General features: G+C 47.3%; 1 protein-coding gene across 1 annotated transcript in view; it reads left to right on the forward strand.

Annotated features, from left to right (window-relative positions):
* Positions 1-12,199: 12,199 nt before the first annotated feature.
* Positions 12,200-26,194, forward strand: part of LOC103809116 (beta-adrenergic receptor kinase 2) — a gene marked incomplete at its 5' end in the record, with an annotated part of 42,962 nt that continues 28,967 nt past the window's right edge. The window contains one exon of the mRNA XM_009081929.1: positions 12,200-12,276. Within this exon, the coding sequence (XP_009080177.1) occupies positions 12,200-12,276 (77 nt within the window). The remainder of the gene's footprint in view (positions 12,277-26,194) is intronic.

The raw sequence follows: 26,194 nt of genomic DNA on the forward strand, positions 1-26,194 counted from the left end.
TTCTGCCCTGCTCAGGAGAGACTCACCTGCAGTGCTGCTCCAGCTCTGGGGTCCAGCACAGGAACCATGGACTCGTTGGAATGAGTCCAGAGGAGACACCAAGGTGACCAGAGGGATGGAGCATCTCTGCTGTGAGGAAAGGCTGAGAAAGTTGGGATTGTTAGCGGGGAGAAGGGAAGGCTCTGGGGTGACCTAATTGTGGCCTTCCAGTACCTGAAGGGGCTACAAGAAAGATGGAGAGAGACTATTTCCAAGGGTCTGGAGGGACAGGACAAAGGGGAATGGCTTCTTACTGCCAGAGGGCAGGGGTAGTTGGGATATATGGAAGAAATTCTTCTCTGTGAGAGTGATGAGGCACTGGCACAGGCTGCCCAGAGAAGCTGTGGCTGGGTCATTGCCCAGAGAAGCTGTGGCTGCTCCATTCCAGGCCAGGTTGGATGGACTTGGAGTAACCTGGGCTGGTGGAAGGTGTCCCTGCCCATGTCAGGGGATGGAACTGGATGATTTTTAATGTCCCTTCCAACCCAAACCATCCTGTGATCCCATGATGTAACTTTTCTTCCTCCCTATCTGGATGCAAATGGTAGAAATCTTCAAAAGAACTGTTTTCCTGTTTTAAGAAAAAAAAAATAGGCCCAGATTTAGCAAAGGCTTCCACATTTCTTGGGCTTTGCACAGAAGTGGTGCCAGTGAAGGCAGAATTAAGCAGGAGATGATCTGGAGGATTAAGGATCTGATGGTTAATTCAGCCCAGTTTGTGTCATGGTACCCTAGTCTCGGTGAGGTGTTGGTGCTTCATTGAGCCTCGTTCCATCTGCTTGTAGCAATCATGACTGCAAATTACTTTAGTAGGACTTAGAGCTTGTCTGTCTAAAATTGCTAAACAGTTGAGGTTTTTGTTTGACATTTACAATTTATTTTTTTTAGTGTCGAGCAAGATCGTTTCTTGATATTTTTACACCATTTCCAGGACTAACTAAAAATGCAATTGAAGGATTTGCAGTGAGGCATTGAAACCAGTGTGCAGGACACTCCAACTGCTCAAAATGGTTCCATCCGTGTGAGATTTGTGAAAAGGCAGAAGGAGAAAGGATTCTAAATGCAACGGGTGTATAAAGTGATTTATTATCTTGCAGCTGTACTACATCTCACTGTGTGAGCTGAGCATTTAAGTGCTGAATAAAGGGATTAAAGCTGAGCCAGGGTGAGAGATGGGTGAATACGTGGGGTAGACCAGACAGGAATTGGGAGAAGCAGGGTGAGTGCTGCAGGAGGAGGTGTGAGGAGGAGTACAGCAGTGTGGTTTGGACTCTGAAGGTCAGGGTGTCCTGAGTGGAGACACTTGCCCGTCATCCTTGTCTCCTGGCCTGGAGTATCCCTCTCTTATTTCCTTGCTTAAAATGTTGTTATTAACCATTAGGGTCAGGGAATCCTTTGTTCACTTAGCTCAGTGCAGTTCGTGGTGAGGTCTCTTTTTCAAAGGTTGGTTCATGTGTTCAGGAAGGATGAAATGAGTGGAATCACAGAATCCCATTTAGGTTGGAAAAGACCCCCAAGACCATCAAGTTCAGCCAGTGACCCATCACCACCTGGTCAACTAGACCAGAGTACTGAGTGCCATGTCCAGTCCTTCCTGGATCACCTCCAGGGATGGTGACTCCACCACCTCCCTGGGCAACACATTCCAACGCCTGACAGCCCTTTCCATGGAGAAATTCCTCCTGATGGCCAAAATCTGAAGCTTATGTCAGTAGACTGAAGCTTATCTTACTGTCTAGCATTGCTTGGGTGAAAAGGCACGTGGAGAATGTTTGAGGAGGGGAAAGACTTGTTTTTTTCGGAACTGACATTACAAGTAGGGCTGAACATTTGTGTTTTTCTGGTGGACTAGCTCGGGGTGAGCAGAGCTGACAGGGTAGTGAAGTTTTGGTTGGCAATCGGCCTCCCTGCTGTGCTGCCAGCACAAGTGTATGGTTGTGAAGGTAGTAAGAAATGGCTTTCTCAAAATAATTTGGTGTGCATACGGAGGGCTGGGGCTGCTGACAGCCTGTGCTGGCTTTTCATCTCAAGGCAGCTTTGTACTACAGCATTTTTATTTTTTTTTTTGGGAAGAATGCCTGCTCAGGGATGGATGTGGACTGTCAGTGTAGGAGGCTGTATGGGAGGGCTCCTGCTTGCTGTGGATGCTGCTCTCCACTCTGGCTGGGTGTTCTCTGCCTTGGGAACTCAGTTGTTATTTGTTGTACCTGCAGTGTCCCATGCCTTGGTAACAGCAAAGTATGGGAGGACCAAGATGCTGTTGGAAAGGTTTAATAAATAAGGAATGAGTCTGGACAAAGGGCACTGTTTGCTGTTACCTGCATTGTACAGCTCAGGAGCCAGTTAGAAAATACCTGATGGACCTTTGGCAGGTGCAGGAGTTGAAGTTGGATTTTCAGAGCTTCCATGGAAGCCCTTGACTGTCTGAGCTCCTGAACATATGGTGCTTGGAGTGTCTCTGGGCACAGGAAGGAGAGATCTGGCCTTCAGAGAGATGCTCCAATTCCTTCTCCTGTGGGGATGCTGTGAGATTGCAGCGTGTTTCGAAGCACAGACCTTCCCTCGGGTGTCATTACTTTAATTAAGGAAAAAGATAAAGGAGGGTGATCTGGGAGGAGATCAGCGTGCACAGCCTTCTGTTCCTGGGCTAAACCCAGGGATGATTCTAGGAGTGTTTTGGGTGAAAGCTGCTGAAATGTGATGCTGCTGTAGGTGTGATGCACCTGTGTGATCTGGTGCTGGTGCTGCTGGGACCTGCCAGATGTGTCTTTTCCATAAAGGCAATAAACTTTATAGCTCCTACTCCTTTTATAGCTAGGATGGCTTTTCAGTGCCTGTACCTTCCTGTGTGAAATGGCTTCAACCAGCCCTGGAACTATAACGTGAGGACACGAGCGTGTGCAGCTCTTGGTTTCTGTCCTGGTGAAATCATGTGGAATGACCTGGTTTAATCTGCTTATCAATAATAGCTTTATTTTTTTGGTAATTAATAAAATTAGTAAAAAACCTATCAGGAGCCGTCAGGTCCAGGTGCACAAACCAAACAATTTAATTGGACTAAATTGCTGTAAAAGCAGCAGTTTTTAGCTTAGGAAATACAGCTGTTTTCCACAGAAGGAGCTTCCCCCCATCCTTACCCCCCCTCAAAAAAAAATCATTGCAATAGGGAATAAACATATATCAACACCTATATAAATAGGCTATGTATAAATGAGTAATTTCTGTGGGTGTGCAGAGCAATCACTTCCACACAGAACCCCTCAGTGCCCTTCCAGTGCACCAGGAATTTGTCCTGTCAGCATGTGTCACGTCCTATTGAGGAAGGAGCTGGGGAGAGGGAGGATTTCTCAGGATCTGGTCGAGCTGTGCAGACCAAAGCTGTCACTGCACAGCAGCAGAAGTGCAGTGTGTGTGATACACCACAGCAGACAGGCACCAGCTGCTCAGCGACCTCCCCCAGCCCGTGGGATCCACAGGGACCCTCAGCACAGTGGATGGGATGGATGCTCAGCACCCATGGGCACTGCTACCTCTGCTCGGGGTGCACAGGGGGAAAGAGCTCCCAGTGGTTTCTGCATCCTCCTGGAAAATGAAAAGGCTCTGGGGAACCCGTGAAACACTCAGTGCTTCAGACCTTGGAGAAAGACACGTCTGTCCCAAGGGGCTCTGTGTGACAGTTCCATGGATGTCACTTGGCTGCTGTTGGGTGTTCTGTTTCTGCCTCAATTTCAGCAGGGAGATGAGCTCTGTGAGACACAGGAGTCTTGGTTGAACTCGGCTTTAAATGGGAAAGGGTGATGGTGGGCCCAGAGAGTGATCATAGGTCCAAAGAGTGGTGGTCAATGGTGTTAGATCCAGTTGGCCTCAAGTTGTGCCACAGGAGGTTCAAGTTGGATATTAGGGAAAATTCCTTCCCTGAAAGGGCTGTCAGACATTGGAATGTGCTGCCCAGGGAGGTGGTGGAGTCACCATCCCTGGAGGTGTCCATGGAACAACTGGACATGGCACTCAGTGCTCTGCTCTAGCTGACCAGGTGGTGATGGGTCACAGGTTGGACTCGATGGTCTTGGAGGTATTTTCCAACTGAAGTGATTCTGGGATTCTGTTCTAATAATTACAGTTACTTTTCTCACCTCTCCCTTACTTCTGGAACCTTAAAATACCGGACAGGTTAAAATGCACAATGAGAAACAAAAAATCAGTGAAGACAACCTTACATCTCTTTTTTGGCTGTGTTTTAGGAGGATCACGGGAAGCTCTGGAGGGACACTCACCCCTTCAAAGAGGCTTGTGACATCTGGGGGAGGAAAACCACAAGAACATTCCTGTAGTTTTAACTTGTTTAAGAAAACTCTGAGAAGATCTGCTCCTTAGGCCAAATATTTAATCCCAGTTTTCACTTTTGATCAATTTTGCATTGCTAAACCTTTGAAATGCAGTTGTATAAAGAGAAGAACCCAACGCTTTGGCTGTGGTGGCTCTGGGCCATTCTGTCAGTGCTTTGAATTGTACTTGTTGACCCTGTCATACTTTCGGTTCAAAGGCCTTTGGGGCAGGATCTTTGGTCCAATTTTAGCAAGTTTATGATGGATTTGGATAGTGAAAATAAACATTTAAAGTCTCTGTAAAATTGCATCCTGAGCCTGTGAATGAGTAAATAAATCAGAGGCGATTGTCAGCGTTGGCTGTGGCTCTCCGACTCTCAGTTACTGTTTATACTTTTACGCTACTTTTAAAGAAAGTTCTAAACATTTGAGATCGGGAAAGATTAGAGAAACTTGGCACGTCTGCAGTGATTTGGTATTTGTTTAAAAAAAGGAGTTTATGATTGGGGAATGACTTAATTGCAGAGGGAGCCAGGAGATGTGATTTCGCGCTGATTTCTCCTTCTTGTAATTTCTCAGCAGCAGCAGCAGCAATCTGGTGGAAGGGCAAGTCCTTGACACTGCAATTTGGTCTAATTATTCCTGAAAAATTCATGTACTTAGAGGCTTTTATATTAGTTTCAGATTTCAGCGCTGATAATGCCAATGATCCTCAAGGAACATGAGGCTAGTGGGTAGTTTGAAGAATAGCTACACAGCGACTGCTTTTGGTTCCCTCCTGCTAAACTTTCCCCAGGAATATGATTTGCATAAGTGAAGCTGTGTCGTCTCCTGACGCAGGGACTGGAGGGGAGTGTGGGCAGGTGGTGCTGAGCTCTAATCCCTTTGCTCACCCAGGCTGTGGGGTGAAACGTGTCGTTAATCAGCCACGACAGCTCTAAGAGCATTAGTGCACTGCAGTGAAATGACTTGTAAGTGGGCTTGGTGTGGACTTGAGGGGGCAGAAAATGTGGCAGAAATGGGTGAGTTTGGGACAGAAAATGGCAGAGCCCTGTTGTTGGCCTGTGCTGGAGGTGGTGTGCTGTGTTTGTGGAGGGGAAGTCAAAGTTTGGGTTCACTCGTTGCTGCTTTGTCAGTTGAGTTGAATGAGTGTGTACACTAATTAATCAGTCACAGATTGATTCAGGTTGGAAAAGACCTCCAAGATTGAGTTCAACCTGTGACCCATCACCACCTTGTCAGCTAGACCAGAGCACTGAGTGCCACGTCCAGTCGTTCCTTGAACACCTCCAGGGATGGTGACTCCACTCAATAGTCTTGGAGCTCTTTTCCAGCCCAAATGATTCTGGGATTGTGTGATGTTACAAGTAATAGATAAGTATATCAGGTTAGGTGACCTGATGGTCCTTTTTGGCTTTCTGTGCTGGGAATTTGCCTGTGAACTGCTCAGACCAAAAGTGACAGCATTTAACATACCTTTTATGGCATCTGAGAACAAAATAATTTGGAGAAGTATTGACTTCTGCTGACCTTTGAGCTGGGTGCAGGCTGAGGGGAAGCAGAATGAAACGGGTTCAGTGCTTTGAGTGTTCTCTGTTTGTTACCCCTGACACGGGGATCGATGGGTGACTCTGGTGTGGAGATGGGATGCTGGGAGTGTGGGGATAGGCAGACAGTGAGGGGCACTGTGGCCACGGAGCTGATGAATATCTGGCATTTTCTAGTCATGATTATTAGCATTTGAGCAGCTTTTGGAAGTGCCAGGAGGAGTTGGTGTGCTGGTGGATGCAGCAGCCACCCATGGCAGAGGGATGGAACCTGCTCTGATGACAGAGAGGAGGGAAAAAGTAAATCTAAGCTTTGTTTTACAGACTGAGGATCTGAGGCAGCTAAAGTTTATGACCTGCTTGTGACGATACGGGAAATGTTGGTGGAGTTAAATCCTGACCTCTGCTCTCAGTCTCTGTAAAGCTGCTGTTTCATTCTTGTTTTGTGTTTCTGTTCTCCTGTTTCTGTTTCAGCCTATAGGAGGATATGTCAGTGGCTGTAACTGCTCATTCCCAGTGCAGGTCTGGTTGTTAATGCTGGCAACAAGGGCAGACATTCCTATTCCAAGCTGTGGTGTGTGTGTGTGTTTGCACCTGTACAATAGATACATCCCACAAAGCTGAACTGTTACTGATTGCTAAGGAAAAATTATGTGCTTTGATGATAAAGAATGAAAAGACCCTGTAAGATCCAGGAGTAGGAAGGTCAGGAGTAAGTAGCTTCTTGAGCTAGTTCCAATGGTAGGAGCATATATACATACACATCCCATTGCCTTGTTCTGTGCCCTTTCCCTTTCTGGGTGTGATGTGCTTTCAGAAGAACTATACCAAACCCATGGGGACAGAACCTGTGTGAAATGAATAGCTGAACTTCTATAGAATCTTGGAATGGTTTGGGTTGGAAGGACCTTAAAGATCATCTCATCTACCCCCTGCCATGGGCAGGGACACCTTCCACTAGCACAGGTTGCTCCAAGCCACTTCCAACCTGTCCTGGAACATTCTCAGGGATGGATCAGCTACAGCTTCTCTGGACAGCCTATGCCAGTATCTCACCATCCTCACAGGGAGAAATTTTTCCTAACAATTTAAATTTACTCTCAGTTTGAAGCCATTCCCCCTCATCCTGTCACTACATGCTCCTGGATAAAGTCCCTCTCCATCTTTCTTGGAAATATCAAAAGGAATGCTGCTTGTTTCCCTCTCCTCTGTAACTCTTGGTGTCTACACGTGCTGCAGCCGCTGTGGTTGTGCTCCTGGACTGGCACTGCCCCGTGGATGGTTCCTCAGGCTCCAGTGCCTGTCCCGTGGGCTCTGCAGTGGCAGACACAGTCCTGCTCCCAGCAGAAGTTTAATTTCTCCTGATTGCCATGCTTATCCTTGGAGCCACAGGCTATTACCAAGCTGTTACGGGGGAACAGCAGGAGTGATTGTTGTTGTCGCTGCCGCCGCGAGCTCTGGCTGCAGCCAAGGACAAGTCCTGGCTCCGGGTGAGCTCCTTTCCAAGGGACCTCCTGGTTTGCTGCTCCTGCTGGAGCTCGTCTGAGAGGAAGGATTGAGGATGCTCTCATCGTACACGTGTCCTTTTCTGTGTTAGGAGGAACATAATGTGTTTTCGTCTTAGCGTTTCAGACATGTTTTCAAGTAGACGTTTGCCGCCTGTACCGACCTTGGCACTGCGGCTGCTGCCTGTGCCCTGCCAGACTGCTCGTAGACAGCTGAGCCTTTTAATTACAGAATGGATTTTAACCTTGAAGGTTGCTTTGCAGAGGATTTTTTTTTATCAAGTCTGAAAGACCAGGATGCTGGCTACGGTCACTGCAGCTTCAGGATGCAGCTTGAAGCTCCTGTTGACAGACTCTTCAGCTCACGCTTGAAATCAATCCCTTTCCTGGCGAGGTGAGGAGCTGACCAGGTTAGAGTGACCTGTGCTGCTCACAGGGTTTGTAGTTTGATGATGATGCAGATAGTCATCTTCCCTGCTCTGGGCTGGCAGTGTGCTCTGACCTGCTCCTCAAGCCTGGAGTGTTCTGCTCCTTCTCAGAGGACAACTTCACCCGTGGGGATGTAAGGAGCACCCAGCTGCCCACACCTCCAGCACCAGAGGTGTGTGGGTGCTGTTGGCATTAACAAGGAACAAACTAACTTGTCTTATTTGCAAAAACCTCTTTATTGATTCACCACTATGTGAATTGTCTCTGACTGTGGTGTAGGCACTTCTGGGCCTCCAGCCCTGGGGCCAGTGGCAAAGAGCTTGGCCGTGCTCCAGGGACCCACTTAATGTGATCCCAGTTAATCACAGAATCATTGAGGTTGGAAAAGACTTTCAAGATCCTCCAGTCCAAACTGTGACCCATCATCACCTTGTCAGCTAGACCAGAGCACTTGAGAGCCATGTCCAGTCATTCCTTGAACAGCTCCAGGGATGGTGATTCCACCACATCCCTGGGTAGCCCCTTCCAATGCCTGACAGGCCTTTCCAGGAAGAAAAAGGTACCCAGGAAAGCATACCCAGACTCCAAGTTGCATTTCTCCCAACATTTTAAGCCTGAATTTTGATTTCCCCTAAATACCCTGGTATTGCAGGTGACTTGTGCTCTGTGGACAGAGCTGAAATTTGTGTCGTTTGGTATTTTCTTCCTTTCATTTCTTTGAAATGACGAAACAACGCGACCAAGAGGTTTTGCTGCAGTCCAGTTGGATCTGCTTTTGTTTCCCAAGTCTCCCTGGATTTTTTTTTTAGCCACCTTTTGTTTCTGCTCACTCTGAGTGCTGCTGTTAAGGTGGCCGGGGCTGTGAACTGAGGTGAACTCGTGCAGAACCGCCACGTCGCGCATTAGCGCGTGGTCTGCGCCGAAGGCATCTCTGGCCGGGGAAAGCTTTCCAGAACTGGCTGTGTTTCTGTGAAATGCAGCTTTTAATCCCAGATTGTTTACGTGCAGGGCAACTAATGAGTCAATAGGCAAAAGCAGAGAGGGAACCTTCCTGTTTGTGGAATGTGCTAAGCTCCATTTAAAAATTTTCCGTCCTTCTGGAGGATACAGAGCTCTGCGTCGTTTCTTTGGAACTCGGTAGCGTTTCTGCCTTTAGCTTCCATGGGAAAATTAGGAGGTGATTATTCTGGGCAGTCATAATCCACTCTGTGTAATTTATTCCTGTTTATTCCTATGGATCAGGAGAAATGATTCTAAAGGAGCGAGCGTGTTGAGGAGCTGGAATGCAGTGTGGACTCCTGTAGCCTGTGATCGTTGTACAAATTTGTTCAGATTCTCTGGCTGCAAAAAAACATTTTGTTCCTTTGCCATGTTGTCCATCAGAGCAGAAGCAGGAGCTGTCAGGAGCGGAGGAGAGGCGCTGGAGAGATTTGCCCGTTGCACAATCAGTGTTTTCCTGGGCACTTCAGTCACACGTTAAATTTTTCATTATCTTCCCTCATTGTCTAGACTAAGGTCTGTTGATGTAATTTCTTGCAGTGCACTTGTTGGGGCAGAGAAAAGCTTTCTTGATGTCATTATTATGAAAAAGGCTTATTCTGTTACTAATGGTCTGGTGGTCAGTGGGAACGGGACAGTGCTGGCAGTGCCCATGGGCTCAGGGCAGTCTGGAGGCCAAGGAAGGGGAAGCTTGGGGGCTTTGGTGGCTCATTCCATGCTCATCTACAAGTGGGTCATCCTGTAAACATGGGGAGACAAGGGAAGGTCTGGTTGGCAAAAGGTTTAGGTTAGATATATGGAAGGAATTGTTGCCTGTGAGCGTGATGAGACACTGGCACAGGTTGCCCAGAGAAGCTGTGGCTGCTCCATCCCTGGGAGTGTTCCAGGCCAGGCTGGATGGGGCTTGGAGCAACCTGGGCTGGTGGAGATACTGGATGGTCCTTCAAGGTTCCTTCCAACCCAAACCATTCTGTGATTCCATGATCTCTGTTCGCTGCTTCGTCTGCGTTTGAAATCAGTATTCTGTTTAGGTTGTTAAATACTTAGAGAGCAGCCCCAGTTCTTAACGAACAAATAAACAGCAAGTTCCTCACTGAATAATTTATCATCTCAAACCTGATTAAGAGCGTTTAGCCCTCCCAGTTCTTGTCTAACTTGATGTGGTGGTTGGCCTCCAGAGCTCTCGCTGTGGATCACAGTGTTCATAGATCTGTGTTCCACGTGGGGCTCGGAGAGATACAGAGCAACTATTAATAGGATCATTTTCAAGATTGGGGTTTAGGGCCTCCCAGCTAAGTTCTTGGCTTTCATGATAGGCTTTTTTTCATTCACACTTTGTGCCTCAGCTCCTCATTTGGGGAGGAGTGCAGATACTTTCCTGGCTCAACGGATGGTGGTTGGTAATTGTGATGCTGCTCAGAAGCTCTGGTGATGGAGTCCGGGTGAGCACACCTGAGGGGATGATCCATGAGCTCAGCATGGCTCTGCTGCTCACTCTGACCCAAACCTGCACAAGTGCTTGTTAATGAAGAGGCTTGCGAGAACAAAAGGATAAGGAATAACCACAGAAATTGAATTTTTCTTCAGAAGATGTTACAGTTGGTCCATGAGAACTGACCTGTTCATTTTTATCCCACATGAAATAGTTCAGAGTCTATGTTTTATAAGGATTAGGTGCTCAGTTTTGCTGCTGCAGAAATATGAGTGATGTTTAATGGTCTTGTTTAGGGCACAAGGACTTTGTACAGGGTTATTTTTCTGATAATGAATAGCATCTATGAACGTATCAATTTTAAAACGGGCAGCAGAAGAAGTCCAGTGGAACTCTGAGCAGATGCTGTGACAATGGAGCTGTTTTACCAAGGCCTAACACTGCATTGATTTTCAAATCTATGTACTCGTATTGTTGTTGCCCATATGAAATTTTTATAGGCATTGTATTACAATGAATATTGAGGTTACTTGACAAATAAAGGAAATCTTTGTTAATGTGGTTTCAGTGAGGGATTGTGACATGATAAATTAGGCAGAGGAGATGTTAAGTGCACTGCAGCCAAGCGAGGGGCTAATGGAGCTGCCTCTGGCTCGTGCCTGCCTGATCCCTGCCAGCTCTGGGACAGCTGCTTCACACCCTGCAAGGTGGAAGTGATGCAAGGATAAAGGACCACAGTGCTCACCAGGGTGGCCCTGGGCAGTGGGAAGTTGCCCAAGGAGGTTGTGGATGCCCCGGCCCTAGCTGTGTTCATTCCAGGCTGGATCAAGCCTTGAGCAGCCCGGGCTAGTGGGAGGTGTCCCTGGTGGGACTGGATGATCTCTAAGGGCAGTTCCAACTGCTTAACAACTGTGATACTGTGATACTGTGGGGTGCTGTGACCACCAACTACATGCTGTGAAACTGTGATACTGTGGGGTGCTGTGACCCCAGGGATCAGCTCACCTGAGGCTGGGCCAGGGCTCCACCTGACATAGCCCCTGCCCTGTGCAGCCTGTGCCAGGGCTGGGCAACCCTTATGGGATGAGATTGTCCCTAATATCCAACCTGAGCCTCCCCTGTTTCCTTTTGTCCCTTGTTCTCTGGGATCAGATGCTGTGAAACTGTGATACTGTGGGGTGCTGTGACCCCAGGGATCAGCTCACCTGAGGCTGGGCCAGGGCTCCACCTGACATAGCCCCTGCCCTGTGCAGCCTGTGCCAGGGCTGGGCAACCCTTATGGGATGAGATTGTCCCTAATATCCAACCTGAGCCTCCCCTGTTTCCTTTTGTCCCTTGTTCTCTGGGATCAGAGCCTGACCCCACCTGGCTGCACCTCCTGGCAGGGAGTTGGAGAGAGCTAGAAGGTCCTTCTGAGCCTCCTTTTCTCCAGGCTGACCCCCCACAGCTCCTGACATGATTTATTCTCTGGACCTTTTCCCAGCCCTGTTCCCTTCTCTAGACATGCTCCAGCCCCTCGATGTCTGTCTTGGAGTGAGAGGACCAAACCTGCCCCAGAGTTTGAGGTGCCTCACCAGTGCCCTGGGACAGGCACTGCCATCCCTGTGGCCACACTGTGGCTGGTACAAGCAGGTGCCATTAGCCTTCTTGCCCACCTGGGCACATCCTCAGTTCCTTTTCTGATAAAAATTTCCAGCCACTCTGCCCCAAGCCTGGAGCATTGTGTGAGGTTGTCGTGACCCAAGGGCAGGACTTGGACTTCACCTTGGTGAAGCTCATAGCTCTCAGTCCATTGATCCACCACGTCCAGTCTTTTACATGGATGTGCCATTGCAGTGATTTTTGTCTCCAAAGTATGGTAAAGGTCTGGTTTAAAAAAAGCAATTTCAAGTAACTTTTTTTTCCCTTTCCTTTCCCTTGCAGTATCCGCAGTGTTATGCAGAAATACCTCGAGGAAAGGGGTGAATTGACCTTCGACAAGATCTTTCATCAGAAAATTGGTAAGTCATGTTTCAACAGAATGTTGCTCATGCAAATATTGTAGAGATTGTTTTGGTTTTTATATTTCTTTGTGGTGACTGCTGAGAAATCAATGCTGTAGGTGCTCTGAAGGACCCTGGAATATGGACAGGACTTGGTGAAACAAAGGTCTTCAGTAAATGAAATGCTGTGGAAGGGAGGAAGATGAAGCAAGGCAATCCATCAGCTTCAGGTTCTGGAAAACTACAGGGAAAATAATTAAATTATTTGGAAACATCGAGGAGAAAATTATATTACTTGGCATGGGCTTGTCAACAATATAATGTGTCACATCAGTTAACCTTCTTTGCTCTGCAGAGGTAATAGGCCTGTTGAAAAGGGAGCAGGGGAGGAAGGATCCCAGGAGTAGGAAGGATCCCAGACATGTGGTCTTGACCCTCTGATACTGTGTTCTTGCTTGCAACATTGGGAGATGTGGCCTGGGTGAAACTGCTGTGTTCAGTGGGTGAAACTGCTGGGAAACTGGGCTTGTGGGACAGTTGTCAGTATTCTGTGGAAGGGTGGATCCAGGCAGTTTGCATGGGAATGTCAGAGATGAGAAATGTAGTGTTTTAGTTAGCTGGGAGTGCTGGTGGGAGCCTGTGTGTTCTGCTGGTGTGCTGTGAGCACAGCAAGGACAAGGGCAGAGTTACAGCATAGACCAGAGGAGGGGAAAATTTGGTGTTCTGCAGACCCAGCAGTGTCCTGCCCACCAGAGCTGGGGCAATCCCACCCTCCCAGCTCACTCTTCTCCTGACTGGGCTGTGACTGAGCTCTGGGTTGTGTTGGCTCAGCTCAGTCACACAACTAAATATAAAGTCAGGATTGGAGCCAGTAAGGCATGTGAAATAATCCTCTCCTGGCAGATGTTGTGTCCATCCTGGCACTGGAGTACAAAATATACATGGACCTGCTGGGAAGAGGCCAGGAAAGAGCAGTGGGAAGGAGCAGGCCTTGCTGAGCAGCCTCAAATCTGACCTACAGGGAAGTACTGAAGCAGGGTGTGCTGTGAGCTCTGAAAGGGAGAAGTGAGGTTGAACATGATTCAAAACCAGAGAAGCTGTTGCTGAAATGATGAGGTTAGTCCATTTTCCAGAGGCTTAACGTGTCAGTTAGAAAAAAACTGGATGCAAATAGAACCATTTCAGTAGCAGGATGGGCAGTAAAGCAGGAGTGGGTTTCACAAGGGGCTTGTGAGGTCTTTGTCCAGCAGGTGTGAGGAGTGAGTTGGCTGGGAGAGCACAGCTGCTCCTGCCTTGGAAAGAGTCAAGAAGGTCAATGGTTTCATTCCTGGCTGATTAGCCAAGGCTGGAGTGACCAAGGTGCAGCTGTGCCTGGATTCCCAGGAAGGATGGTGCAAGGGTGAGCTGGCATTGGTCTCCCTTCTGGCTGGAGCAGAAATGCCCCAAAATCTTTCTGCTTGCCTTGGCAGTGTGTAGCTCAGCAGGTAGGAGAATATCCTGTTGTGGGAGTTTTGGGTATTGCCAGATTAAAATCAAGAGTGCTCTTGTGCCACAGCCTCTCATTAATGGTTCTCAGAGCTGGTTGCAGAGTGTGGAAACCCCAGTGTGAAGGATGTGTCCATGGAAGGCTCGTGGTGCTCTCCAGTGTGTTACAGCAGTTGAAGTGTTGTCTATATTTGTGCACAAAACCATGACTTTTTATTGTGGTCAAAAACTTAGCCATGTCCATGCCCAGATACCTTGTTTGACACCTCAGTGAGTGCTTCAGTGCTGAATCATGAATATTTTGCTGTAGTGTGGCGGTTGCAAAAGAAACAGAATTTCAGGCAGCCAAACACAGACTTCAGCTGAGGCTCTTTGGGGGCAGAGAAATGAAGAAGTCCTTTTTTTTTCCCCCTTTCCTTAAAAAAAACCTAAAAAAGAAGTCAAACAGAGCAGCTTCTATGTAGTGGATATTTCTATTTGTGTAATTGAATACTTTTCATTACCAGTTGGTTCTGAAGAGCAGTGAGGACTGTTGCAGTTATTTTGATAGGTTACAGCAATTATGACTAGTAACTGGAACCTTGGGAGGATTAGAGCTCTTTTTTTTTCCCCCTGTGTTGATAGTAGCCGTTGAACCTGGAATTTCAGAGCCCAGAGTTTCATTAACATATTGGTTTCTCACTCAGATGTGGAGCTGCAGAGCTCACAGCTGTGCAGAGAGGAGAGATTTCCTCCTCCTCTCCCTGGTACAGGCAGAGCAGGACTAGCCCTCAGTTCCCTGGAAAGAAGGAGCAGTTCTGGGACCAATTTGCTGGAGTTTCAGTTATTTCTGAAGCTGAAGCAGGATTTAGAATGGAATTTAAAGAAAGATTAAAGCTGAACACGACTGTTTTTAACAGAAGACTTTGCATTGCCCTAGAAAATATTGTATTTTCTTACTGTGGCTGTTCATTTAAATTTTATTACCTTTTCTAGCCTGTTCTTTGCCATTCAATTAGCTCTGTTTCCAGACATTAGCATAATTGCTTGTGGTAAAGTACCTGCAATTTTAGGCAAGCATTATGCAAAAGGCCCTGAAAAGAAGTGTGGGGAGGTAATTAAAAGTCTAATCACCTTTTTGTTCTGCTTGTTGTCTCTCTGGATGGGAAGGATGTGGGGGGACCATGGGCAGGGGTGGGGTGGACACTCCATGGGATGCAGCTCCTACTCTGAGGAGTCTAACTCAACCCAAATCTCTGATCAGAGCTGTAGTTGTGCTGGTTCATCTCTCTTTGGGGCCGTTACTGCCTTAGTGAAGAGCCATCCAGTGTTCCCTGCTCTATCCTTACATACTCACTGTAAAACTGCATCGACCTACCTAGTTTTTCCCTGGCAAGTGATGTAGATGAGGACTGTTAAGCTTTTTTTTTTTTTTTTTCCCCAGACCTAAATTCTCTCTTACAGCTCCAGGTCACTGTTTTTGTCTGGTTTTTTTCAGTATCCTTTCAACTGTGAGCCCAGGCTTTGATCAGCTGTCTGCTAGCAGGGCTCTGATGTCATGTGCAGTCGTTCCTGTGGATGTTTCCCTGTGAATTTGTCTAATTATGGTGCTGGTCCTATCACATTTGCACGTGGTTTTTCCTTAATGAGCCCTGAAATCCTTTTAGGGTCAATGCTTTCCAGCTCCCACTGCCAAAAGTTGGCCCAAATTCCCTTCCTGCCACCTCCTCCAGGTGTGCAACTGCAGGGAGTGGCTTAGGCTTGGAAACTAGAACCTTTAGGATCAGAATAAGAGCAGGAAACTCATCAAGGGTGAAAATGGCCTGGAGGCCTCATCACATTTGCATAGAGAAGCATCTGTGCTCTATTTACATCTCTTCCCTCAGGAAGGCAAAAAAACCCTCAGCCCTGGGTGCTGGCACAGGCTTTTTGCTGGGGGGATGCTCCAGAATGATCTTGAACTCTCTAAGAATGGCCTGATGAGTCAGAGGACACGAAGCTCCTAGAACCACCCAGAAGAGTGCTCTGGCAGCTCTCAGAGCCCAGCACAGCCGGCTGTTCCCTCAAAGCTGCTTCCTCCACAGCAGAAGCCTCATGGGGAAGTACAGCCTGTCTCGAAGCCGAGTGCGTAACCACCTTAGCTGGTTTGCTTTCTACCACATCCTGTTTGCTACAACACCAGATTATGGGTTTGCTGTAGAAAAAGAGACGTTTTGAGATGGCTTTGGAAGCGATCAAGGTCAGGTTGGACAGGGCTTGGAGGAACCTGGGCTGGTGGAAGGTGTCCCTGCTCATGGCAGGGAGGTGGAGCTAGATGAGCTTTAAGGAACTTTGAACCCAAACTGTTGTATGATACTGGTATCCCAATATCCATAATCTACATGTGGAATCTACTCTGTTCTCAGCTGGATTAGCACTGCAGGTGGAGTCCTTGTGGTGCTCCCTTGTGCTGCAGGGTGGGCACACCTGGAGAGCTCTCAGGGTGTCAGGTGTGTTGCTGCTGGGCACCTCCAGAGTGGCTGCCAGGCACTAAAGGCAGTCAGTTAGATCATCATATTGCTTTAGGACAGGATCATCATGGTTTTTAAATGCTTTGCAGCAAACTTGTTGCCACTTATAGTTCAGTGACTCTCGTGTCTGACCCTGAGCTTTCAGACAAACCACATCTACCTGCGAGGTGGGGAATAAACCTGGCTTAGAAATTCTGGGATGTGATGTTAAAACATCCCACAGCTTCATGTCCTGCTTGGGTTCAGTCTGAGGTTCTCTGGTGACCTCTTGGTTCCTTCCTGCTCTCGTCTCTCGAGGCTGGTGGGACGTGGCACTTTGCTACACCAGTCTCAGTTTCTCATCTCCCATGCAGAGCTGTTGGGTTTGGGTCTTGGGGAAGGATGAGAACAGGATGTGTTTTAGCTGCTTCAGCAGCTGCAATGTAAGTTTTTCACCTTGCCTAGGAAGTAAAGTGCATTTTTTCCCCCCCTCCAAATCTGTTTTACTTCCATGAAATAAAACACTTGTAACAGAACTAATTAAAAACCCTTGTGGTTGACGTAATGAGTTACAAACCTTTTCTTCCCTATTTACCATCCACTTTTGCATAGTGAGGGATGATCTTTCCTGGGTGATTCATTTCACTGTCTTTCATATCCTCCTCAACCAGCAGGCTCCAAGCTGGAGGTCTTCCCAGCCGGGGTGAGCGTTTTGCCATCTGCATCAGTGCTGCTTCCTACCCACGCGTGGCTTGTGGGGGACTCTCCAGCTCCTCTGCTCCCCCATCCTTCTCCAGCTCAACACACATCATCTATGTTCTGCAGCTCTTCAGCTCAGCTTCCAGAGCATTTGGTCTATTTTGTAGTTCCTTCTGCACAGGGAGTGTTTTCCCTGCCCTTCTCAGCTCGAGGGAAATGCTCCTGACCCTTTGGCTGCTGTTTCCTCCAGCTCAGTCAGGGACAAACCCAACCAAACTTAGGGTGTGAACATCTACTGAGGGTTTTTTTTCTGTTGCTTGTTTCTCTAGTTATGGACTCCTCACGTTTCATTATTTCTGAGCTGTGCTGCTAGTCATTAGACAGGAGTTAGATGTGTTGAGGAGAAAGTTGATGCTGTTCCTCTTTCTGCTGGCAGCGCGGCGCACTGCGCTCCCGAGCTGCCTAAAAATAACAGGCTGGGAAAAGTGCCTCCCAAGAGCATTATTTAAGCTATTGTTTAATTTAAGCAGAAGATCTATGTGCTGTTGGCATTCTGGACTAATTAAATAGTCCTCTGAGGAAATAACAATGAAGGCAATAAAACTTGGTCGGGAGTAAAGAAAAGCACCTGAGATTTGGGCTGTGAAGTGAGCAGGGCTGACTTCTTGGCTGTTATCATGAGACTTGTAGTGCTGTGATGATTTTGCTCTATTCTGGTAGCTTGGTGTTAAATAATGTGCAGCCACAAAACAGTTGCTGGGTGGGTTTTCTCTAACAGTCAGGAGACAGGTTGTTTACTCAAGTGGTTTTGTTCAGGGGTTCCAGCCCTGACCTGCAGCCACCAGGCAGAAGTAGAGACCAGCAGAACTAGGAAGTTGCTTTATGAACAAAAAAATGACATTTAAAATGCAGTTTGGAGACTTATCTTCTTCTTTCTTGTGTTATTCCTTGTTTTCAGCTCAGGTTCAGACTGGAGCTGGGGTGGTGGGCAGAGGCTCTTGGGCTGTGTGGAGGTTGTGCTGCCCTTGTACAGTTCTATGAGCAGCTCAAAAACAACACAGAGCCCAAACCACAAGGAGATGTCGGAAACTGTGTGATTGTAAACCGAAACAGAAACCATTAATGTGAGACATTTCACAGGGGAGCTGCTCCTCACACCATTCTGTGCTCCTGTAGAATGGGTGGGACAGCGAAAGAGAGAAAATCCACACTCACTCGGAGCCTTCTGAAACTGTTTGCAGTTTGCAGTGCTTTTCACCAAATGAGTGTTAGATTCGAGCTCTTTTTTTTGCATGTCATAATTTCAGTGTTACTGGAAGCTACATTTCTTTCAACACTCTTTGATTTTGTGGTAAAATAAAGTGATGCTTGGCATGAATTTCATCGAAGATCATGTAGAGGGATGTTGCTGCAGCTCCCACTGTAGATTTTTTTTGTGCATTGGAGGTGTTTGTCTGGATGTCAGGGACAAAGAGTATCCAAAGGCACTATCAAAGTGCATGTACTCATTTGGGGTTTTTCTCCTGGTGGTAAATAATTGAGCATTTCTTTGTTGGGCTGCAGCCTGAACCTGCCTGCCTTTGGGGGGGAGGTTATGTGATTTCCCAGGGGAGCTGCAGATTAAGTCTGAGCTTATAGAAGAAGTATATATCCCATCATCTGGAACATCCCATAATGGATAACGTACACGTGCTGCTCTCTTAGCATTTATATGCAGTGTAGTTCCTGGAAGATTGAGGGCATGGGAAAGAAGTCTTTCTCTCAGCAGAGCAGTGCAATTATATAGTTTTGGGGTTAAATGATTGAGAATTCCAGGCGGAGTGGAAATTCTGAACTGAAATAGTGTCGTAGGAGAGGAGAGAATTATAACCAATATCACTGTAAAGAGAGAGAACAAATTGTAAAGGGTTTGAATGAACTTTCCCTTGGATGTTTCCAGGGAATCTCTCAGCAAACACCTCCCCCACCCTGCCCTGTGCTGACTTCCGTGCCAAAGGTGATGTTTTCCTACCTGCCTGTACTCACCTGAGCTTCCTCAGCCCACTTCTCTTGGAATGTTCTCCTTTTACACCATCACTGTCCATACACAAATGTTCTTCCCACTCAGCAATTCCTCAGTCCATTCAAAGTGATTGTACTCCCATGGAGTCTTTGTCAGTGTGTCTTGAAACAGTTCATGGGCTAATTAAACCTCTGGACCCCACTGTGAAATAGGGAAATAGTAGTTTTCCATGTCTGTAACGTGGCATAATAACAACCTTAATGAGATTTACCTGCATAGCTCTGTAGCACTAATAAAGCAGATTCTCTGGGGCTGCCAGTGCTGCTCGTTCCTCTCAGTGGGATAACTCAGGAGTAACAGGAGAACAGCTCAGGAACCAGGAGCACAGTCAGTAGAATCTGAATTACTGGAGCTATTAAGTGTTCTCACTTTCAACAGTGCTTTTAAGGGATGGAGTGGTCAGACAGTGGCAGAGCAGAGGAGCTGGAGAGCTGTGGCTATCAATTATCCCATGGATTCTTTGCAGAGCAGGAGACAGACATGGATATTTACTGTGAGCCTTTCAAATGCTTTTGTTGTTCCATCCCAGTATCTGTCCTATGAAAGAACATGGATAATACACCTGGTAATTCCCTTGGAATTCTCCTTCTGGCTGGAGAATGTCACATGGTGCACTGTCAGATAGGTGAGGTCAGAAACATGCAGACCAGTTTGTTAATATTTCTAGATACTTCTGCCCATGATTTCTGTGATGAAAAGGGGAAGGAGAGTGGGGAGCAGCAGAACCATCTGTTTCCTAACCTCCAGCTTTCTCTGAGCTCACAGAATGAGCCTGAGGAAGGCATGGAAATTCCTGCAGGAGCATCAGCTGTGCTCTGCCACTGTTGTTTTAGTGGGTTTGCTCCTCTTTACCTAAGTGCTGTGTGTATTTACTAACTAAATGCTCCTGGCTTTGTGTTTTGATTCTGACCACAGCACAACAGCTCCTGGATGCTCTGGCAGCTCCGTTGGGCACTTTGCAGGGATTCAGACACTAAGCAGAACTTGCTAAGGCAAATACTGACATCAGGGGCTGGGGAACACCCTTGTGATGTGGAATTGCTCCATGTCTTCATCAAAGGATCCTATTGCCTCAATCCTCCCTCCCCCCCCCCCAAAACCCACACACAGATCTAGTCCTTTTCTGGGGAGTGGAACTGCAGCTCCCAGTGCTGTGTGTGTTCAATAATTCATAGCAGAGAACAGTTCATAGCTTGGAGCATGTCAGAAGGAAAAGTGTGATTTTCAGTAATAAATGGGAGATTGGTCTGTGTTATGTAATTGACGTTAAAATGTTGTACCATGGAAAAATACTGATAAGAAAACAACAACTGCCACGTCCTTGGTAAGGGCTGAATATTGCTGTGACGTGGGGAGGGAGCAGAGACAACAAGTAACAATCCACCACCATGACATTTCCAAGCTGCTCCTGAGCTTGCTAATAGCTTGCTGGTGGCTGCTAATACCAGTTGCAAAGTGGTAGGAGTTTCTTCTATTTACAAGTGAAGGAAGAAGAAAAGCTCAAGTGCTGTGTGTTCCTTGATGAGCTTCAGTGAAGGGATTTAATCACATCCTTTGCGATCACTGATTGAAATGAAATCCTTCAACTCTGTGTTTAGTGTTCCTTTTAAAAACTGAGAAGGTTTCTGAATATCTCTGTTTAGTGTTATTAGTTCTGCCTCTTTTAGAGGGACTTTTTCTTATGTACAACCCTCATTTTTTTGTTCACTTTGATATGTTAAATGCCTTTGACACTTGACTGGAATCTGCGTGTTGAGGGACATCAGAGTATGAAAGATATGCAGTAAATGTGGTTCAGAGATAAGTTTCCTCATTATTTCCTTTTCAGGGCTTTAAACAAATGATTTATCACATGTTCAGTATTCAGGGATGTGTTTCATGAAGATATTTATAGGATCACACAATGCTTTGGGTTGGAAGGACCTTAATGCTCATGTCATTCCCCATTCCTGCCATGGATAGGGACACCTCCCACCAGCCCAGGTTGCTCCAAGCCCCATCCACCCTGGCCTGGAACACTCCCAGGGATGGAGCCACAGCTTCTCTGAGCACCTTAATAACAATGATTGATTGATTTCATTTAGTCAGTATATACTATATTCACTGCTTGAGATCCTCTCCCTGTGTCAGACCTCAAGCCTTTGAGGTTTGGCACAGAATTTGTGGATACTCCTCCATCACATCCCAAAAATCCATGCTGGAGGAACAGCTCAGCTCTCCCTCTCCCCTCCCTGCAGCAGTTTCAAGCATGCACAGGTCTGGAATTTGGGACAAGGACTGCCCAAGCTTGGACAAGCATCAGTGACTTCCCTGGGTGAAAAGCGATTGGAAAATATGCCTGGAAATCAGGATTTTCTTTGACAACACTTAAACCCTTTTAGCCACAGCTTATTTTCATATAATGATTTATAGACGTCATTAAACAAGCTACCTGGCAACTTGCAGCCTAATTTTGAGCTCAATTTGATTCTGTTCTGGGGAAATTGTTCTGAGCTCCTCACTATTGGATGCACGTCCTCCTGTGAAATACAGGGTGTTCTTTTCCTCTGCTTTTTATGCACAGGAATCAGGTTCAGTCTGTTAGGATGGATTATTTTTAATGTAAAGTGAATGAGTATTAGGCTCTTTTAGGAAAGAATAGATGAGGGAGAGAACAGTAGTGGAAACTGTGGTGCCTTCTGGGCTGGGAGGATTTTTGTGGCTTTGGACCTTGGCAAAGTAGGAGTCCTATGCAGATTAGTTTTTTCCTGGTAGTAACAAGTCTTTTTGTTCCTGGAGAAGGACATTGGTGGGTTTTCTCAATTCTGGAGCTTTTAGAAGGTCTTCATTCTGCTGTGCTGTGGCAGCTGAGTGTGTGTGTACTGTGCAGAGCAGGATCTGGAGCTGACTGGGTGTTCTGTGACAGCTGCAGGTCGGAATGACAGTTTTTATATGGTTTGATTGTAGGGCTCCACCTCTAATTTCCAGTGTGTGTGACCCAGAGCTGTTACTGGTACTGATGAGTCCGTTTCTGATACCAAAGGTTGGGCTAGTTTTACTTGAGGCTGATAAATGGGATAAACCACAAAATTGTGCTTTGGGAAGCATGGTAGTTTTCCTGCAGGAAATTCAAGCATGATCCTGTCTTGGCCCTGCCTCCCAGTTGTGGGGAGGTCAGAAAAGGGCTCATGGCTGTCACCCAGCAGATCTGCAGCATTGGAGGGGTGACAAAAGGTGAGGCCATTTGGGGTGGTTAAACCCAGCCACAGTTGGGTTTGAACAGAATCACGGAGTAAAGTCACTGTGATGTGTTGGCTGAGCTCTGCTGTGCTGTGGTGTCCCTGGAAGTTCTGCACAAAGGGGCAAGATGCCTGTGATAACCCCTCAGAATCCCAGAATCATTGAGGTTGGAAAAGACCTCCAAGACCATTGAGTGACCCATCACCACCTTGTCAGCTAGAGCAGAGCACTGAGTGCCACGTCCAGTTGTTCCTTGAACACCTCCAGGGATGGTGACTCCACCCCCTCCTTGTCCAACCCCTTCCAATGCCTGACAGCCCTTTCCTTGAAGAAATTCCTCCTGATGTCCAACCAGGCAGTTAAGGTTGGATATACAGAAGGAATCCTTCCCTGGGAGGTGCTGAGGCACTGAGATGGATTTCCCAGAGCAGTTGTGGCTGGTCCATCCCTGGTGAGATGTCCCTCTGGCTACTTCTTGCTGCTGGCTGAGTTGAGCCAAGTAAGGTCAGGAGAATTCTTGGAGGGACTTACATCAGAGACCTTTAAGTGCCCTAAGCAGGGACAAACCCTGTGCACACTCTGCAGAGCTCAGTGCACATTCCTGATGGGCTTTGCCGAAGCCTTTCCTGCCCTTTTGGAGCTGCTGGAAGGAGCCTGTGTGTGGTGCAGATGTCACTGCTGCTTTGTTCGAGTGGTTCTGTATTTATACACAGCACGTTTTGCTGGGGTTTGGAAACAGCTTGGTATTTTTGTTCTCTAATTTGCTATTTTGCCTACTAGAAAGAATCTGCATCAGCATTTTGGACCACGTTCAGGCCTGCTGTAAATAGATGCAGCTTCCTTTCAATCAGTGACATTGTGAGCACTTGTAATGGGGCTCAGGGTGGCTAGTTCAGCTCTGCTCTCTCACCTACTCCCTCCTGTTTGCTTTAATAAGAGTTTTATTTACCCCTGTTAAAGGTTATTTGAACCAGAGACTCATAAAATTCAGGTTAGAATTAGATAAGTTGGTTTTTTCCCCCAAGTGTTTTATTATGGAGTTCCTCATTGTTATTTCTGTTTATTATTCCATGCTCTCAGCTATTGATTAGGAGATGGTGCTTTGAATGCAGGTGACCTTTAGCCTGTTGGAGGAGGCAGAGGTCCCTCTGCCTGCTGTCCTGGGGGGATGTTGGCACAGTCATCTCACCCCTGCCCATCCCATGGACCAGGCAGTGCTGCTGCCACTGGGAGCAGGGCAGGGAAATGCCAAGGAACTGTGAAATGAGAAGGTGGATTGAATCCTGAGGAGTGGCCCTAGTGAGGCACATCTAGAGTGCTGAGTTCAGTTCTGGGCTCCACAGTTCAGGAAGGACAAGGAGCTGCTGGAGAGGGTCCAGCAGAAGCCATAGAGATGATTTGGGTTCTGGAGCATCTCCCTGATGAGGAGAGACTGCAGGGCTGGGCCTGGTTAGTCTGGAGAAGAGAAGGCTGAGAGGGATCCCATCAATCCATACAGATATGTCCAAGGGGTGTCAGGATGGTGCCAGACTCTGTTCAGTGGTGCCCAGTGACAGCACAAGGAGCGATGGCCACAAACTAAAACACAAGTTCCGTCTCAACACGAGGAAAAACTTCTTTCCATGGAGGTGACAGAGCCCTGGGACATGTGCCCAGAGAGGGTGTGGAGTTTCCCTATCTGGAGACATTCCAAACCCACCTGGATGTGTTCCTGTGTCACCTGCTCTAGGTGACACTGCCTTGGCAGGGGGTGGGACTGGATGATCCTCAGAGGTTCCTTCCAACCCCAGCTCTCCTGGGATTCTGTGCAAGGGCAGCATTTCTTTACTAAAACTCAAAGAGAAGGGTTCTGTTTTGTGGGGTTTACTTATTTTCACAAAGGCTCTGCTAGCAAACAAGTGGCTTTAAATAAACTTTTGTAATAGACCTTTTCCTGTTGGGAATGAGCTTAGGGAATACCTGTTACAGGTGAACTCTCCACCTGAGTCTGCTCTCCTCACCCTCCAATTGCTCCCTGCTCGTGAGCACCCAGGGAACACTGAGCTGCAAACCTCACGGTTCACATTTACCCTCCTTGACATACATTTTTCCCTTGGTAACTAGAGATAGTGCAGTTCATGGCATTTGGCAAATTTAGTTTAGGATTGTCCATGAAAGAACAACAGGGCAAACATTGTTGTCTGGATCCTGGGAAGGGGGAGGCTGGAGACAGGAGCTGCCTCGTGCTGGGTGTGTATCATTGATACCATCCATCACTTTGATGCTCCCAGAAAAATCTTGTAAAAAAATATTTTTCTTTTCCCTTAACAACCAGTGATCTGGTGGTTGCAGAAATTACATAGTTCTAGCAGGAGGAATCTTTGCAGCCAAAGCTGTCAGCATCTTTATTTCATAAATAATTGCTGGTTCTTTTCAGCTGTTACTTAACGCTATCATTTCATTAATTCCTGCTTTCTGTTCCTGGGCTTATTTTCCTGTGTGTCGCTAACTGTGCTTATTGTGCTCTTCTCAGTTCTCCCTGAACTTCTGAAAACTCCTGTCACTTACTCAGTGCTGCATCTGTCACTTGGCTTTGCCATTATTTGAGAGCTGCAGTCTCTGCCTCATCATTTTCCCCTCAATCCGAGAGCAGCAGTGAAGGAGGAGATTTCCTTTGTGCTGCAGGGGAAGTGCAGGATCTGTTGATAGAATGGGAGGTCGAAACAGAAACAATTCCAGTCTGCAGAACATTAAGCTCTAGTTGGATTTGTTTGAATCATAGAATGGTTTGGGTTGAGAGGAACTTTGAAGATCATTCAGTCCACCCCCTGTGATGGGCAGATCCGAGAGCAGCAGTGAAGGAGGAGATTTCCTTTGTGCTGCAGGGGAAGTGCAGGATCTGTTGATAGAATGGGAGGTCGAAACAGAAACAATTCCAGTCTGCAGAACATTAAGCTCTAGTTGGATTTGTTTGAATCATAGAATGGTTTGGGTTGAGAGGAACTTTGAAGATCATTCAGTCCACCCCCTGTGATGGGCAGAGACACCTTACCTTCCCCCAGGTTGCTTCATGCCCCATCCAGCCTGGCCTGGAATACTTCCAGGGGTGGAACAGCCACAGCTTCTCTGGGCAACCTATGCCATCACCTCAGGGAAGAATTTCTTCCTACTATCCAGTCTAAAGGTCCTCTCTTTCAGGCTGAACCCATTCCCCATTGTCCTGTCACTCCAGTTCCTGATGCACAGTCCCTCTCCAGGTCCCTTGTAGCCCCCTCAGACTCTGGAAGATGCTGTGAGGTCTCCACACAACCTTCTCCTCTCCAGGCTGCACAGCCCCAACCCTCTCAGCCTGTATATTTTGGGTCCATCTAGTTTTCTGCATGGCACTGCACTGCCAAAGGGCCTCAGGGAGGATCAGGCCATGTCCCCACAGCAGCATAAGCCTCTGATTGTTCCCTGTGCCATGGGCTTGGGTCACTCCAGGATGCACAGTCCCTCTCCAGGTCCCTTGTAGCCCCCTCAGACTCTGGAAGATGCTGTGAGGTCTCCACACAACCTTCTCCTCTCCAGGCTGCACAGCCCCAACCCTCTCAGCCTGTATATTTTGGGTCCATCTAGTTTTCTGCATGGCACTGCACTGCCAAAGGGCCTCAGGGAGGATCAGGCCATGTCCCCACAGCAGCATAAGCCTCTGATTGTTCCCTGTGCCATGGGCTTGGGAACCTTTTCTTTCTCTGCCATAATTAAATCTAAAAAGTTTGGAAAATACTGAGCAGGGCTGGAATGTTTGGCGTGGCATTGTTGGAGATGTGTGCTGGTATATTTTCACACTCCTCCCACAGTTGTCTTTGTGGTTTGTTGTTGTGTTTTTTTGTTGTTTGTGGGTTTGTTTGGGCCCCAGCCAGGAGTTGGGAGCATGCCAGGGAGTTTTCTTTCACTGCATTCATGGCTGTTTGTGCCACTCTTCAGCCTCTTAATTACCCGGCTGCAATCTTCTGTGCTTCATTGTCCAGGGGAAGTTCAG

Source organism: Acanthisitta chloris, unplaced genomic scaffold (assembly GCF_000695815.1).
Source record: "Acanthisitta chloris isolate BGI_N310 unplaced genomic scaffold, ASM69581v1 scaffold5569, whole genome shotgun sequence".
Classification (NCBI taxonomy): Eukaryota; Metazoa; Chordata; class Aves; order Passeriformes; family Acanthisittidae; genus Acanthisitta; species Acanthisitta chloris.